Source organism: Spinacia oleracea, chromosome 2 (assembly GCF_020520425.1).
Source record: "Spinacia oleracea cultivar Varoflay chromosome 2, BTI_SOV_V1, whole genome shotgun sequence".
In the NCBI taxonomy this organism is placed as follows: domain Eukaryota; kingdom Viridiplantae; phylum Streptophyta; class Magnoliopsida; order Caryophyllales; family Amaranthaceae; genus Spinacia; species Spinacia oleracea.
In genome coordinates, this window is record NC_079488.1 from 35,253,776 (window position 1) to 35,271,821 (window position 18,046).

At 41.5% G+C, this 18,046-nt stretch overlaps 1 protein-coding gene across 18 annotated transcripts; it reads right to left on the reverse strand.

The window, feature by feature from the left end:
* Positions 1-2,047: 2,047 nt before the first annotated feature.
* LOC130467816 (uncharacterized) lies at positions 2,048-16,187 on the reverse strand. Of its 18 annotated transcripts, XR_008927751.1 has the most exons (6): positions 15,883-16,186; positions 14,676-14,758; positions 14,334-14,473; positions 10,052-10,168; positions 9,797-9,866; positions 2,048-2,283 (listed from the first exon to the last, which is right to left on the reverse strand). XR_008927751.1 is itself a non-coding variant. In XM_056836701.1 (5 exons), exons 4-5 carry the CDS (start codon positions 10,145-10,147, stop codon positions 9,105-9,107), a joined length of 858 nt encoding a protein of 285 aa, XP_056692679.1. In that variant the 5' UTR covers positions 10,148-10,168; positions 14,437-14,473; positions 14,676-14,758; positions 15,883-16,187; the 3' UTR covers positions 8,767-9,104. The 18 variants fall into 18 exon arrangements, 11 of the variants coding, with proteins under 11 accessions (XP_056692684.1, XP_056692679.1, XP_056692680.1 ...); XR_008927750.1 differs by lacking the exon at positions 2,048-2,283 and having other exon boundaries at positions 8,767-9,866; positions 14,437-14,473; positions 15,810-16,187; XM_056836701.1 differs by lacking the exon at positions 2,048-2,283 and having other exon boundaries at positions 8,767-9,866; positions 14,437-14,473; positions 15,883-16,187.
* Positions 16,188-18,046: the final 1,859 nt, after the last annotated feature.

An 18,046-nucleotide genomic window follows, 5' to 3' on the forward strand; every position in this document is an offset into this window, starting at 1 on the left:
GCTGAGTTTCAGCGCCCAGGGCTGGGCGCTGGAATTTTTGGCGCCTGGTCCTGGGCGTTGAAACTGCGCCTCATGAACCTTTTTCTTTTGGAAACTTTGGTAATATTAATCCAACCTTTGACCGATTTTCTTTTATTAAGCCCACCTACGACATATTTTTTAATAATCCCACCTTTATTACCCAACAACTTTTATTGGGCCCAACAGGTCATAAAACTGTTGTAAGCGGCATTATTTCTCTACATGGCAGTACTCTCTCTCGATATATTCAGTCATCATCATCAATTCATCACCATCTCGTTGACTTTTTCACCGATTACCGGCCACTTAAGCCCAATAAAAGTCGTCGGGTAGTAAAGGTGGGATTATTAAAAAATATGTCGTAGGTGGGATTAATAAAAGAAATTCGGCCAAAGGTTGGATTAATATTACCAAATTTTCCTTTTCTTTTTATTATTATTTTTTGATCGTACCCGTTTTTTGCAGATTTGGCTCGTGGAACGGCTTAGACTCTTGGAAGCTCCTGCCGATCCTAAACATTATCGCCCTATAGCCTTGGGTAACCGAAAATACTTGCACCAAGGCAAGGATGAGGCCGAATGGGCCTCCCTTTTTACTTACGGCATTTGTTCTATTAAGTGGGTGGTACCATGGTGGGGTTTGACTACTATGACGGGGGGTTCTGATGTATCGGTTTATGTTTCTTTGTTGGGGCTATCTCGGCCCATTTATATTTTCCCTTAACGAGTCATGCGTCAATACGGTTTAAGGCAGACTATCCCCTTTTCTGATACGGTACCACCTAAGGTAGCGGCCTTTTCACAAGCACGGGTTCTAGCGTGGGCTAAGTATTATGATGGTCTCCCGGGTTGGGCCGTAGCTACAAATGGCTTTGTGGGTCTTTCTGAAAACTACAAGTTGTGGATGAGCTCCGATGATAAAGCTGTGAGGACCGAGGCTCGAAATAGGGAGCCGGCTGAGCTTTTGATACCTCGTATTCGTGTTAAGTATGAGGGTCCTGATTCTACCAAACCTCGTACCCATGGTATTAAGACTGTGAAAGCTCGTCCTGATCGAAAGCGAATGGAAGTTCCTCCCCGTTCCAGTTTCAGGCCTAAAAAGATGCCTAACATGAAGGGGCCTGCTGTTGTTAAAAGAAATGCAAGCTCTCGCGGAGATCGTCGCCGGAACAATGTATGGGTTAGGAAGGCTCAGCCGCCTGTAGAAATAGTGACTAGTCTAGTTGATGATAATAATCCTTCTCCCACCATTGTCTGTGCCCTTGAGGCTGAGCGGGCTATAACTGAGAATGTTTCTGAAGCCTTGGCCTCTTTGGAAGTTAGTGTCCAGGAGCCGGTTCTTATGGAGATTGATAATGGGGCAGCGCAGAAGACTGTGGGGGTGGATCCTGCGAACATTGCCCTCTACAAGACTTTATTTGATGATCCGGAAGAACTAGAGTAGTGTAGTTCTTGCTAGGGTGTAGGTGCCCTTTATTTATTTAAGTTGTGTTTGTTTTTTCATTCCTTAGCACTTTGTTTTCCTTCTTATTATTTTTCATTAAAGGCGTATTTTATTTTTTCATTTTCATTTTTTGTTTCTCCTTCTTTTTATATTTTTACATGTCTAACACTTTTGCACAATTTATATATGTTTGTTTTTTGATTGGACCGACACTACTACAAAAAAGAGAATAGAGAACTGTTGAAATAGGCTTTAGAAGACGCTTGAAGACCATTCTCCTGCTAAGCGATCTCTATAGTTTAGAGGACGCTTGGAATAGGCGTTCTATATACATATGAATAGAATATGCTGGTCTCAGCTAACCGTTCTCTATTCCCTTACTTAAATCAGAAAATAGAGAATGAATAGAGAACGGTTGAGACACTTAACTGTTATGTATTAAATAAAATAGAGGACATCTTGCTTAGACAGGCGTGCTCTATTCTTCCTCTTTTACACAAACATAGAGGACGGTTTCCTTAGTTAGCCGTTCTCTATTCTCTCTCTTTTTCCAAAAAAAAAATTCACATTTTTTTAGGAAAGATTTCAAAACAAGAAATTCTAGATTTAGACGAGATATGTTCTTGAACTAATAAAAACGTCAGTTATTACAAATGAAATTGAAACATGTACAAAGAATCTTCCCAAATTTTGAGGGTACTTCTATAACTACCAATTACACATCATGATCTTCCAATATTCACCTCGCTAGCATTGACCGTGAATCCGTGATAATACAAGGCATGAAGTTAGCACCAACAGAGCTAGATACCCAATAACCTGCAATCAGTTAATTTTATTATTGAATCAGATTTACTCAAGAAATAACAAATCCACCGTCATTCATTCAAATATTTTACTGAAATTTAGAGATGGATAGTACTTGCACAGGACTAACAGTAACAAATAAACCAAATACACCTCCAACAACATGGCCATCGGGGCTTTTCAACAAAATACTCATTCCTCTGCTGCATTCTATAGACACCTACTTTTGTCCCCATTCCCGCAAGGGAAAGGTTCGATGATGAAAGCATAAAAACTCCACTTGACAACGCATCTCCTATAAAATAAACGAATCTCGATTCCCCATTTCATTTTACCCGAAACCTGCTATTTATGGAAACCTGCTAAAAATAGTAACTGCCGTAAAAGGTAGCTCCTAAAAGTGGAAAACCATAAAAGATAGAAACCTGTCAGAATTAGGTGTTGCATTCCAACATAAATCCTAAATGAGATAGAAAACCGCGCTAAAAGACTCAAATTAATCTCAAACTCTACGGATTTTAGAATCCGAATCTGACTAAACAAAAACTGCCCAGACCCTATTTTCAACGCCTGGCTCTGGGCGCCGAAATCTTCGGCGCCCAGGCCTGGGCGCTGAAAATACCTGGGTACGTTTCTTTTCCTAATTCTTTGTGTATTAGAACTCTGCAATTCTATCTTTCCACGAACTCTTCCCTATAAATAGACCCCTAGTTTCGACGTGAAACAACACACAACAACCCATAATATATTCTGAGTATTGACTCAAAACCCCTGAGCCCAAGCCTCTCGCTACGAAACTGTTCACGCGTTCTGTCGCAATCGATCCATAAATCGAACAGAACGTATCCTGTCCCATAATCGAGATTCGTTAAATAAAAAGGAGAAATAGCAAAGTCAAAGTGGTTAGTTTTCTGAGAACCTTGACGCACCTCTCAAGGGTGCGTCGTAATGTGTCCCTTTTCGATGATTTAACTGCTTTCCTCGCCCTTTTTATGAACTGTTAAACTAACCTAATATGATTGTTCTATCACGCCTAATAAATATAATATTTTTGGGAAATCGGATTATCATGCTAGGTCCCTTAATGATATTTAAATCAGATAATCACGATCGAATTAGTATTATATGCTGCATACTGCTAAAATCAATTCAGATTAGTTTAATAGTTAACGCATGTCCCTTCAATTATTTATGCTGAGCTAGTAAGGATATCCTGCCTCTGGAGTTATCGACGAGCGAATTACTCCTCTCGGTAGTTACAGTCCCCCGAACCCTCAATCTCTACCTTGCAGGTGTATATTGAGAGATCCCCACACCAGGGATCACAAGGGAACCTACGGCCGTCGTGGTCGATCAAACATAATTGTACTCCCTTTATGTCACGATAACCGGGTTTTGTCAGTTTTTCTCATTGTCGTTAAAAACTGAATGGCGACTCCTATATTACTAGTCAATTGGGTGTATACTCACAGGAAATCCAATTACACTTGATTGAATAAAAATAATCGTCACACCCACGAGGGACAGGTCACGCATTAGCCTCGCGCTTTTTCGACCCCCTCACAGTGGCGACTCCACTGGGGATAGTGAAGGAAATACTCGTGTTTGTAGGTAATCAAAATAGCCGAAGGGTGAAACGATCCTACCCCGCGTTTATTTCCCCATCAAGTTGGGACGACCTGAAAATCAGCATATTAATGTGAACGGGCAGAACATCATAACGAATCTCGGCTCCCTCGGGAGTTGGGACTAAGGATACCTTTTCGCCAATAGGGGGTGCATACGCCGCGCATGTTTCCCACTCGGTACTTGTGCAGGTAGTACACCTATCCCGAACCCAATCGCTCGCCCATTAGGTCCCTCTCGCCTGCATGCCCCCTTGGCTTGCACTTGCGGGTTGGCCTCTTGAGCGAAATTCGTCTGTTGAAGACAGTACCTCGACCGGGGCATGTGTTGGATGTACGATAGAAGCGGTACCAAGCCAGGCGCAAATAAACTACCCATAGAAGCCTATCATGAACTACGTGGCATATTTAATTTTCAAATCCATGTTTGTAATGTAGTTATGTGTAGCGAAATATGTGATTGTGTGACAAACTATCCTAGAAAACCAATGACCTTAAAAATTGCCCAAACATTCATATACTAATTTGCCAAAGAGTTATACCGAAGCACGTGTTCCGCAAACCCGAATGATCGCCACAAAACAAGCGACGCTCGGGATGGCCTGTAACGAATTCCACAAACGTTGTCACGCGTAAAGGACGTTATTAGGCAAGCACGCAAATCGAAGTCGCATAAACAGAAAACAGAAAACGAAAACCAGCCAGGGACGCATTTTCAACGCCCCTGGCTGGGCGCCAAAATTTCTCACGCCCACTGCTGGGCGCTGAAGTTGCTGCTTGACTTTCTGGTCAGGCGCAGCAGCCTCGGTGCCCAAGCAAAAAGGAAGTACGTAGCACAAAAAATGTTCATCAAAAGAATTGCTACGAGGGCGTAAGAAAAGCACTCGATTTCAAAGGCGACTCGCGAAAAATTAATAACTCTTTGTGTCGTCGTTAGGCCTCCTACGACGGCAATGCTCGGCACCAAAACCGAACATGCTAACAACTATGAATGTCACACAGGCAAGTGTTTCGAAAATCCAAAGAATGACCAAAATAAAAAAAAACCCCCCCAAAAGTGTACCGACAGAAGAAAGAGCGAAAAAGTGAAAAACCAATTTAGAGAGTCGAAGTCTACACTAAGTAATGCTTGAAACTTTGGGAACCTAAACTTTAGCTTATCTTATGCCTAGGACCGGTCCTGCCACTTGGTGCCGATCAGGGAATCAACGGCTAGTGCGTCTCGAAGATACATCACCAAGTCTAGCAACTCCAAGCTCCATCCGTCGTCCCTCATTTCAAGGATCTCCGCTTCCCCAACCTCGATTCGCACCTCCAAACATGTCCATCGAAGATTTGCGAGACCAGATGGTCCAAATGATCCAACTCATGGGCCAATTGAAAATGGAAAATGAAGCCTTAGCGGCTGCGCAAGCTAAAAGTGACCTCGATAACGAGAAAAGGATTGAAAAAATGGTCCTACAACAAACCATGGGGAGCAAATACTTCTCCCTCGATCCTGAACCTTTTCCTGGCAAACTACCAAAAAAGTTCAGTTCATCTGACTTACCAAAGTTCAAGGCACAGACAACCCCCGTGATCATCTACTGAGCTTTATGAATGCCATGAACTTGAAAGGCGTGGATAAGTCCATGTACTTACCTGCCTTTCCTTTGTCCTTGGAACATGTGCCGCTCAAATGGTATTATAACCAGGACCCTAAGCTCTTCCCCACTTGGGAAGACTTTGTCAATGTCTTCATCAAGCAATACTCGTCGAACATGGATTTCCAAGTCACCATGCGCGAGCTGGAAGTTCTCTTCCAAAAGAAAAATGAGGGTTTCACGACCTACTTTGCTAGATGGAGGGACCAGGCGGCCCATCTAATCAATAGGCCTCCCAAAACAGAATTGGTCCAAAAATTCATTGATAACCTGGACCCGGCTTACAGACAACACCTTAGGTACCTGGGACTTGACACTTTCAAAAGAGTTTATGATGTGGGAATAAAGATCGAGGATGACCTCGCCAAAACCATAAAAAGCAAACCCACATATAAAAACAACACCTATAATCGGGGTAACATATCCCAAGCCCAAGAAGTCCATGCTGTAGAAGAGACTCCCGCCCGAAGATACCCTGTAAGATGGGTCCGAGACCGAAAGTTTGCCCCACTAGGGTCGACTTTGGTACAAGCCTTTGAAAGACTAACCAATCAAGGAAAGTTGAGACCTATAGGCCCCACCCGTGACCCTCCTGTCAAAAGCAAATATTGGATCGAAGGTACTTACTGCAAATTCCATCAAGGAAATGGGCATGACACTGAAAACTGCTGGAATCTAAAACATACGATCCAGGACATGATAGAGGATGAAGTGATACCTCTCCCTAACGTTGGCAAACCCAACAACAACAAGAGCCCACTCGGCTCTTGTCACATCTCTCTCGACCAACCAGAGAATTTCGACCCCACGGTGTATATTACATCTCAAGGTGCACCACTCGCTGTGGTACCAATGGATCGAATCGAGGGGGAAGTGTGCGGTGTGTGGAACGATGATGCTGAAGATATTTACCTATCTCAAGTCTCGGGCCAAGACCTCTTCACTGAAACTTGGCCCGGGTATGCTCTCATTAACACCACCCCTCAGGAGCCCGAGGTCGACAACCTCACCCGATCCGGAAAGATATACCAACCGGATATTCACCCACCTCCTATGGGCGACATCCCGGTTAGGCAAACTCCTGAGAACGGGCGGCACGCCACCGTCGCGGAAGTCATTGAAAATCCTCTCCTGAAACAACTGAAAAAGAACCAAGGCTGAGATTACCATCTGGGATCTTATGTGTACTTCAAAGGAACGGGCGGCCTGTGGCACGCACCACGGAGTTTCAAATAATCGACATCAAGCCCACTTTCAACCTCCTCTTGGGGCGACCTTGGCTCCATGACTTAGGAGGTGTGGCTTCTACCTTGCACCAAATGGTTAAACTTAACCATAACGGGGTAATACTAGAAATCCGCGTCCCTCCTCTCGACGTCAGTTGTACTATGGTTGGAACAGCCGAAACTGCAGATGACCTTTATGGGTTTCAAATGGAAGAAGCAATCCAGTTCATCGAAGATTATGATCCAGCATTCCTAGACCCGCATGCATCCCGAGTCATCCCTAGAATGCTGTTGGCTCAAGGTTATTTCCCAGGAATCCCATTGGGCATAAGGAAAAAGGAATGCACATTCCATCGTTTTTCCGACAAATCTACTCCCTTTGCCTTAGGCTATGAACCAACGGAGGAAGATATTGTTGACCGCCTATCTAGGCTACGCCTTAACAAAGCCAAACAAACCACCCTCCTTCCCCCATATCAAAGGACCCTTAACGGGATGTTTGTTCGGGAAGGAGAAGAACACCCATGCTGTGATTTTCCTGAACCCTTCGTTCGGGATGATCTGCTAAAACCCGGATTTGAAATTTTTAATGACTGACACACCTTGGATGAGGCACCCCACCTCACCAAGACTAAAACAGCTGAAATATTGGACAACCAGGCTCTATGGACATTGTTTAACGAATTGAGGCCTATGGAGAACGAGACTGTGATAACTACCCTAGCTTTACAAGATGAAGGTTTTGATCCAACCCGGTTAATCTCTCCTACATCAACACTAGAAGAGGTCGGGAACGGATGGGTGAAGATATATCAGTGGGTCAACGCAAAAGGAATGAAATTCAAGATGAGTACCGGTGAAGGACCAAAGTTTTATGAGACTAAACCCCAGGCTTGAGCCACATAGAGAACCATTAGTAAAAAGCACCTAGTAGTTCTTTAGATTGATAGAAAAAATAATAGAGACTTTAGATGGTCCTAAGGCCCTTTAGAATATGGGTCAGTTTTATTTCAGTGTGTTTTCCTTACTTTCCCAAATCAATAAAGGCGTAATATTTTTTCCTAAAATTTTATTCTAACACTAAATAAACACCAAATGTACTTGCAAAATAAAAAAAAAAAATAAAGAAGCGGCCCACTATAGGCCCAACAAACAAAGCCCACTCGATTTTGAAATAAAGCCATGTGAACCAGTTCCCGAAACCCACAAAATAAACCACACTATCCCATCCTCAAAACCTAAAAAGCCAACCAATGTAATCATGAGAGCCAACCCATGCAACCCAAAATCAAAAAGAAATCAAAAATTTAAAACAAATGCAAATATTATCAAAAAATAAATTCATAAAACGTAGAATCCACCGACAGCTTTCACATAAGATTCCATCATACCCTCCACAAAGATCTTCATAAGTTCCGCACCCTAACTCCATTTTCAAAACTGTTTTGAGTCACCAATAGAAAAAATTAACTATGAAGAAAAATATCAAGGCAAAAAAAACGAAATAGAAATAAACGCAAGAACATGTGAAGCAAAACGTCAAAATTGACCGCCCAAGTTATTTTCAGCGCCCAGGGCTGGGCGCCGAAATTTCTGACGCTCCAGCCTGGGCGTTGAAACTCTCTGCCTGCCAAAGTTTTCCTTTTTTCGAAAAGTGCTCGTCATTTTATCCGCACGCAACGGAAAAATAACGAACACTTGGGGGGTACAGTGCGTATCTAAATAGGTTTACCAACAAATTGGTCGAATTTTACGCAACCTATGGAAAACGACAGATGAAAATAATGGCAAATACTTCACTCATTTGACCGATTAAGTAATATGTTTCCACTTCAGGACATATCTACCGAGATCCGGCATACTAGAACTTATTCTAAAGTTAAGAACTACGCGACCTGATTCTGACAAGATACGTAGGCAATCCTTACCAGGGATTCGGTCCAAATAATAATAACAAAATTATATTCTTTGTGTAAAAAGTGTTAAGACATATAAACAAAATTGAATGGAAACTAAAAATATGCCTTTATTAAAATATAATAAGAAGGAAAACAAAGTGCTAGGAATAAAAAACAAACACAACTGAAATAAATAGAGGGCACATACACCCTAGCAAAGAACTACACTACTCTAGTTCTTCCAAATCATCAAATAAAGTCTTGAAGAGAGCAATGTTCGCAGGATCCATCCCCATAGTCTTCTGCGCTGCCCCAATATCAATCTCCATAAGAACGGGCTCCTGGACACTAACTTCCAAAGATGCCAAGGCTTTAGAAACATTCTCAGTTATAGCCTGCTCAGCCTCAATGGCACAAACAGTGGTGGGAGAAGGATTACTATCATCGACTGGACCAGCCACTGTTTCTACAGGCGGATGAGCGCTTCCTAACCCATACATTGTTCCGGCGACGATCTCCGCGAGAGCTTGCATTTCTTTTAACAACAGCAGGCCCCTTCATGTTAGGCACCTTTTTAGGCCTGACACTGGAACGGGGAAGAACTTCCTTTCGCTTTCGATCAGGACGAGCTTTCACAGTCTTAAAACTATAAGTACGAGGTCTGACAGAATCAGGACCCTCATACTTAACACGAATACGAGGTATCAAAAGCTCAGCCGGCTCTCCATTACGGGCCTCGGTCCTCACATCTTTATCATCGGAACTCATCCACAACTTATAGTTTTCAGAAAGACCCACAAACCCATTTGTAGCTACAGCCCAACGCGGGAGACCATCATAATACCTAGCCCACGCTAAGACCCGTGTTTGTGCAAAGGTCGCTACCTTAGGTGGTACCGTATAAGAAAAGGGGATAGTTTGCCTTAAACCATATTGACGCATGACTCGGTAAGGGAAAATATAAATGGGACAAGATAGCCCCAACAAAGAAATATAAACCGATACATCAGACCCCCCTGTCATAGTAGTCAAACCCCGCCACGGTACCACCCACTTAATAGAACAAATGCCGTAAGTAAAAAAGGAGGTCCATTCGGCCTCGTCCTGGCCTTGGTGCAAGTATTTTCGGTTACCCAAAGCTATATGGGGATAATGTTTAGGATCGGCAGGAGCTTCCAAAAGTCGCCGTTCCGCAAGCCAAATCTGCAAAAACAGGTACGATCGAATCAAAATAATGAAAAAAAAAAAAAAAGGTTCCTGGGGCGCAGTTTCAACGCCCAGGACCAGGCGCCGAATATTCCAGCGCCCAGCCCCGGGCGCTGTAACTCAGTCCCAGACAAAAAAGAAAAAAGTGGCGTATATGTGCGCAAAGAAAAAAAGTAGATTACCTGCAGTAATAGGGGGCTTCCCTTAAAAATATCGGATTTGGCATCCTTCTTCAGCTCATCCGCACTCAGCAAAGTCTCAGCAACAACCAACGGCATAATAGAATAGCAACTTTCAATCTGGCTAATCAAGGGAATCAGCTTTATGTCACCGAACTCACCGTTATTATTCGACAGCAAATAATGATTCAACAAGCAAAATACAAGGGCTCGAATGTTCAATTTTTGTTCGGTCTTATTCTTACTAGGCCTAAAATAATGTTTTACGAGTTTTGCCAAGTTAACCTTATCGTCTACAACAAGTTCAGCAAACATGTTATCATCTAGCCCTAGGAAAGCCCTTATTGTTGTTTTACCCTCTTCAATAGTGTCAGGGGTAACAGGAGTAACATTAGTAGGATAACTAAGGATCGCAGCAAATTCATCAGGCAAATGACATAATTCATTGCCCCGAAAGGAAAAAACATGATGATCGGAGTCCCAAAAGTTTAGGGCAGCATGCTGAAAATTATAATCAATATTAATTTGTTGTAAGCCTAAAAGTGTCTCTAAATGGTATTCTTTTAACAAAGCTTTTTCTGTGGGAGTAAGGGCTCGTAGCCAACGCCTAACAGTCCGTTAGAGTGAGAAAGTAGGCGTCGACATGGCAAAAGCAGTAAATAATTAGAGCACAGCAAAAAAGAGAGAAAAAATTTGAGAGGTGGAAAATAAGGACGTACCTACCCCCTATATATAGCTGAACGCACCCAATACACATCCTGATCCCATTCGGAAACGTGTTTAGAAATCCGAAAATCAAATATTACCAGGAAAGAACTTTCAGCGCCCACCTCTGGGCGCCGAAATTTTTACCGCCTGAGCTTGGGCGCTGAAAATACAGCCCAAGGCCCAGATTTCGCAAAAACACAGAATAGGAAAGGACTTAAGACCGTGTTGCTAAAGCACGAGGCCCTATTACAAGTAAGATCAAGCCCAAAGCACCTTTAGCTCCCAAATAAGAAAAAAATAATAATAACCTTGAAACTTGGTCGAAACTTAGACTCATCTCAGAAAACGCTCATGTACACTTTTCAAAAAAAAAGCAAGTTAAATATCATGGTCATTCTTCGAAACACCAAAAACATGTATCGTCAAATCATTGGTTTTCCAAATAGAAAATGTCTGTCTGTCAAAGGGATAATTCGGGCCAAGCCGAAATCGGATGTCGCCTGAAAGCTAAAGTCGCACTCCACGGCTTCACTAAAATAGCACACTACTATAGGAGATCGCTCGCACATACGAGCGTGACCCCAAACATGATTATAAGACGCGAAAAACGACCAACGAGCCCCAACACTTGGGGGCTCACGAAAAGTGGACTCCAACAAAAAGCGTGCAATCAAAATCACATTCCCAGACCGCGCCACGCACCATAACATGTTTGGATATCTCAAAAGATATTGTTAAACAAAAATATACACAATGTGGACCCACTTATAGGACACATCTAATCAGGAAAAATTACGACCCACCAACAGGTTGTAATCACAAAAGCCCTTCTACATAGGCAAAATAAGAAAATCAAAATGGGCTCGCCCACCCTCAGCGGGCGGGGTCTGCGTCACTAGCCGCGCAGATCCTCAGTTTTCGAAAGAATAAAAACTTCAAATTTAAAATAGGCTTGCCACCTTCAGTGGGCGGGGTCTACGGCGCAAACCACGTAGGTCCTTATTTTCAAAAAAACAAAACAAAATAAAATTTCAAAACAGATTCGTCCACTTCAGCGGACGGGGTGTCCACCCTCAGCGGACAAGGTTCGCCACGTTCAGCGGGCGGGGTCTACGTCACAAACCGCGTAGGTCCTTTTTTTCAAAAAAAATTTAAACAGATTCGTCCACTTCAGCGGACGGGGTGTCCACCCTCAGCGGACAAGGTTCGCCACCTTCAGTGGGCGGGGTCTACTTCACAAACCCCGTAGGTCCTTATTTTCAAAAACATCAAACAGATTCGTCCACTTCTATCGGACGGGGGTCCCCCTCAGAGGACAGGATCGCCCACCTTCAGCGGGCGGGGTCTGCGTCACTAACAGCGCAGGTCCTTAGTCGCTGCAGCGATAACTTTTACTGGATTTTCCTTCGTTTTACTTCCTATAAAAACAAGGGTACTGGATTTTCCTTCGTTTTACTTCCTATAAAAACAAGGGGGTTTTCTCGTTTATCCAGCCCTGAAATGGAGAATCTTTAAAAACGTTTTACCTCGTGATTGGGCTTGGCCAGGCCCAATTACACTTTACAGCTTTAATTTCGAAAACATCTGTAGTTACTCCCAATGACAAAGTAAGGGGGTTTCTACACATCTTTAGATCCTTCCAATGACAAAGTGAGGAAGTTTTTATACTATCAGTTGACAAATCCCAATGACACGTGAGGGATATGTCGACACTTCAAGTGATGACCCTTAAGTCAAATGTTATCACTCGGGGGCTCGTGAGACCCTCGCAAAAAAGGTCACATACACCATGGCTTGTGCGACGCACTCCGTCTAATACTTTGACCATCGTCTTATTCCAAGACTCAGTCAAAGTGGGGGCTAACTATAGACACCTACTTTTGTCCCCATTCCCGCAAGGAAAAGGTTCAATGATGAAAGCATAAAAACTCCACTTGACAACACATCTCCTATAAAATAAACGAATCTCGATTCCCCATTTCATTTTACCCGAAACCTGCTATTTATGGAAACCTGCTAAAAATAGTAACTGCCGTAAAAGGTAGCTCCTAAAAGTGGAAAATCATAAAAGATAGAAACCTGTCAGAATTAGATGTTGCATTCCAACATAAATCCTAAATGAGATAGAAAACCGCGAGAATCCTATTCCTAATAGGATTCGGAAATAAGAGTTACGTATTAATTAAAATCCTAACGAGCCTAGAGTTCGTAACGGGCCCAGACGCATTCCGTCACAAATTGATACGCGCTAAAAGACTCAAATTAATCTCAAACTCTACGGATTTTAGAATCCGAATCTGACTAAACAAAAACTGCCCAGACCCTATTTTCAACGCCTGTCTCTGGGCGCCGAAATCTTCGGCGACCAGGCCTGGGCGCTGAAAATACCTGGGTACGTTTCTTTTCCTAATTCTTTGTGGATTAGAACTCTGCAATTCTATCTTTCCACGAACTCTTCCCTATAAATAGACCCCTAGTTTCGACGTGAAACAACACACAACAACACATAATATATTCTGAGTATTGACTCAAAACCCCTGAGCTCAAGCCTCTCGCTGGGAAACTGTTCACGCGTTCTGTCGCAATCGATCCATAAATCGAACAGAACGTATCCTGTCCCATAATCGAGATTCGTTAAATAAAAAGGAGAAATAGCAAAGTCAAAGTGGTTAGTTTTCTGAGAACCCTGACGCACCTCTCAAGGGTGCGTCGTAATGTATCCCTTTTCGATGATTTAACTGCTTTCCTCGCCCTTTTTATGAACTGTTAAACTAACCTAATATGATTATTCTATCACGCCTAATAAATATAATATTTTTGGGAAATCGGATTATCATGCTAGGTCCCTTAATGATATTGAAATCAGATAATCACGATCGAATTAGTATTATATGTTGCATACTGCTAAAATCAATTCAGATTAGTTTAATAGTTAACGCATGTCCCTTCAATTATTTATGCTGAGCTAGTAAGAATATCCTGCCTCTGGAGTTATCAACGAGCGAATTACTCCTCTGGTTAGTTACAGTCCCCCGAACCCTCAATCTCTACCTTGCGGGTGTATATTGAGAGATCCCCACACCAGGGATCACAAGGGAACCTACGGCCGTCGTGGTCGATCAAACATAATTGTACTCCCTTTATGTCACGATAACCGGGTTTTGTCAGTTTTTCTCATTGTCGTTAAAAACTGAATGGCGACTCCTATATTACTAGTCAATTGGGTGTATACTCACAGGAAATCCAATTACACTTGATTGAATAAAAATAATCGTCACACCCACGAGGGACAGGTCACGCATTAGCCTCGCGCTTTTTCGACCCCCTCACACATTCCTAATGCCACCACTCCCGGCCAGAAGGCATGAATGAACCCGTTAAACAAAGCATCTCGAAACAGCCCTGTTAAAAACAGACGGGTTTGGACAAAAAAAGGTTAAAAGCTAGCCCGACTGTTGGAGCCTACACACAAGCTGACACGTTAAGCATCTTTGGAGATATGGATTTAGATACATAATAAGAAATCAGGATGACTATGCAGGGAAAAAAAATTACTCATAGGTACAAGATGTAGCACCTCTTATGTCAATCAGTCAATGTACCACCAGTAGAATCGGGTTGAGGAAGTGTAACACGGGAAATTATTACGCCATTGGCTAACATAATATATATAAAGGTACCTTGCTGAGTAAACGAGATGACCTTCATATCAACATCCTGAAACAATCCCAAAAACACAACTGTTAGTATAACAAATAGATGAATCTTTCATTTCTGATGCAATGATTATACTCGTTCCACGACAATACTTGCAGCTGCAAAAGATCTTGTCATGGTCATCCGAAACAAAATTATGAATTATAGAGAGCTAACTAGTCCAACACTTGCTAGAGGAATGAACACTTAGTACTCGAAATACCTTTGTTTTCCTCTTTAACTCCGTCCACTTAATTGCACTGGTACAAAGCTGATCCACTCTCTTGTGAAGGGCATGGTGATTTTCTTGCATCATTCCAAGTTTAATCAGCTACATAAGATTGATAATTTTATAAAAAAAAAATTTAATAATCAAAATTTTCATCTTTTTTTAGGGGGATAACAGATCATTACATACTTGCATAGTTGCATCATGAGTTTGTTCAACGGAAAATAAAAATCATGAGTTTGAATTTTCACATCTTTGCAAAAAGAAGATTCTAGTTAGCTAAATTTTCAGTAACCAAATTCTATTACAGTTAGGGGGGCAATGCCTTATGTAGACTCATCTCCCAATGTTTAAGTCGGCTAAAATTTAGCAATTTAGCATTTCTCCTGTGTAAAAGCCACATAGTTATTAAACGATCCCTATCATACAAATTAGATACTTATAATGAGTTCATTCAACAGAAAATATAGGCCGTTTTATATTTCATGAGACCTTCATTTTTTCATTCAATGCCAACAAAATTATACAACCCTTGTGACAGAAGAATAGCAGAAAACCTAAAAGATCGATTAATGAAAAAACCCTTGTATAAACTTTCCTCACTTCTAAATTTTTCTGAACTTTGCTCAACTTCACTTAATTTCTCCTTCTCGATACTTCTCTCTACTTTTTCTCAACATTCTTTTTCTTAATTTGTCTGAACATTTCTAAATTTAAAAAAAATTCCTAAACTTTTCTTGATTTTCTGAAAAATAAGCAAATTAAGTTAAAAGAACAAATACTAATAATTACAAATTAAGCTAGCTGTATAAGCAGCTAGCTAGTGATTGTAATACTAGTATAACTACATTTAACTTTGAAAAGAACAACACAATTCTAATTTTCACAATGACAAAAATTGTAGAGCTACAAAACTAAAACACATGAACCTATCCTCTATGAATAGGAAAATAAACTTCAATATTTACCAATAAGAGGGCCTCCAACAAATACCCAGACTCGTCTACTTTTCACCATCAATTACTCAATTCTAAAACAATTCTAGTTTAATTAGGAATCAAAAGCATAAAAACCAAGGCACACATACATCCATATAAATTTTACAAACAATAATTTCTAAATCAATACCTATATCAACAATCAACATCCCCAATTTCACCATTATTTATGAGAGAAAAGAAGATTAGGGTGAGTGTGACACCTCGTGATGACACAATTGAGCGGTAGCAACACCGCGTGTTTGCGAGTCTGGTTTGGGGCTTTAATTTGTGAACCAAACGGCACCCATGTGCGCTTTTCGCCTCCAACACCGCATCAATGAAGCAACAAAATAGAGGGTAAAATGTAAACAAGCACAAGGAAGAGAGGGAGTACGAGTCTTGAACTGCTCCGGCGGCTATGGTTAATGTACCCCAGAAATGGGTAGATTAATGGTTTGGGGGTGAGAGAATAAGAGGAAGAGATGAGGGTTTGGGGGAATTGGGGGAATTGGGGGAACAAGGCTCACGAGAAAAGGGTAGAAATATAATAAAGATTTTAAATTATAATTATTTTTTTTGTAAAATATATTTGTAAAATAAATAAAACCGTTAACGTGTACTTCGTATACATCTTTATATTTTATTTAATTTAATTTACTTTTTTCGTTAGGGAAAGAATACAAGACGGTTAGGTAAGGTAATCGTCCTCTATTCTTTTCTTCACACAACTGTTATAATAGAAATGCGTTCTCTATACTCCTAGACAACGTCTAACAAACTTAACCGTTCTCTATTGAGTGTTTTCTATTCCCTATTTTGTACTAGTGCGAATCCTTGGTAAGGATATCTTGTCAGAATCAGGTCGCGCGTAGTTCTGGCTAGAATAAGTTCTAGGATGCCGGATTTTAATAGATATGCTCTGAGGTGGTAGCATATTACTTAATCGGTCAAATGAGTGAAGTATTATCATTATTTTCGCCTCGTCTACCGTTTTTTGCCGTAAGTATTTATGTAAAAACGAAATTTGACTTTTTTGTATGGCTATATTTTTTGGTAAGCTTGTTTGGATACGTGCTGTACCCCCCAAGTGTTCGTTATTTTTCCGTTATGTGCGGATAAAATGACGAGCACTTCTAAAAATTAGGCAGGCAGAGAGTTTCAACGCCCAGGCTGGGGCGTCAAAGATTTCGGCGCCCAGCCCTGGGCACTGAAAATGATTTGGGCGGTCAATTTTGACGCTTTGCTTCACGTGTTCTTGCATTTCTTTTTTTTTGTTTTTTATGTTTTAGTGCTTTGATTTTTACTCGTATTTAAAATCAATTTTGAGGCTACTTCGGAGACTTTTTTGATTGTTAGCGTGAGATGCATTTTTGTCCGGATTATTTTTTTCTATTCGTGACTCGAAACAGTTTTGAGAATGGGGTTAGTGTGTGGAAGATATGAATATTCTTGTATAGGCTTTTGGATGGGCTGAGGTGCGTGTTGATGCGGGGGGCGGTGTCTATTTTTTATGAGTTTTTTTTTCTTGAGCAAACTTTTTATTGTTTGAATTTGATTTCTTTTTGATTTCTTTGGGTTGCGTGGGTTAGACCCTCATGTTTTGGTAATATGATAATGTGGTTCTCTTTTGGGGTTTGATGAATTTCGATGTCACGGTTCAAGGCCGAGTGGGCCTTGTTTTATTGGGCCTAGAGTGGGCCGCCTCTTTGCAAGTACGTTTGGTGTTTTTTTAGTGTTAGAAATAAAGTTTTTTAGGAGGAATATTACGCCTTTGGAAAGTAAGGAAAACACACTGAAATAAACTTGACCTATATTCTAAGGGGTCTTAGGACCATCTAAAGTCTTTATTATTTTTCTACCAATCTAGAGAACTACTAGGCGCTTCTTATCAAGGTGCTCTAGGTGGCTCAAGCCTTGGGTTTAGTCTCGTAAAACTTTGGTCCTTCACCGGTACTCATCTTGAATTCTATTCCTTTTGCATTGACCCACTGATATGTCTTCACCCATCCGTTCTCCATCTCTCCCAGTGTTGATGCAGGAGCGATTAACCGGGTTGGATCGAAACATTCATCTTGTAAAGCTAGGGTAGTCATCACAGTCTCGTCCTCCATATGCCTCGATTCGTTAAACAATGTCCATAAAGCCTGGTTGTCAAATATTTCTGCTGTTTTGGTCTTGGTGAGGTGAGGTGCCTCATCCAAAGTATGACAATCGTGGGAAATTTCAGATCTGGGCCAAGTCTCAGTAAAGAGGTCCTGGCCCGATATTTGAGAAAGGTAGACATCTTTAGCATTATCATCCCACACACTGCACACTTCTCTCTCGATTTGATCCATAGGGACCACAGCGAGTGGTGCACCTTGAGGTGTAATGTACACCGTAGGG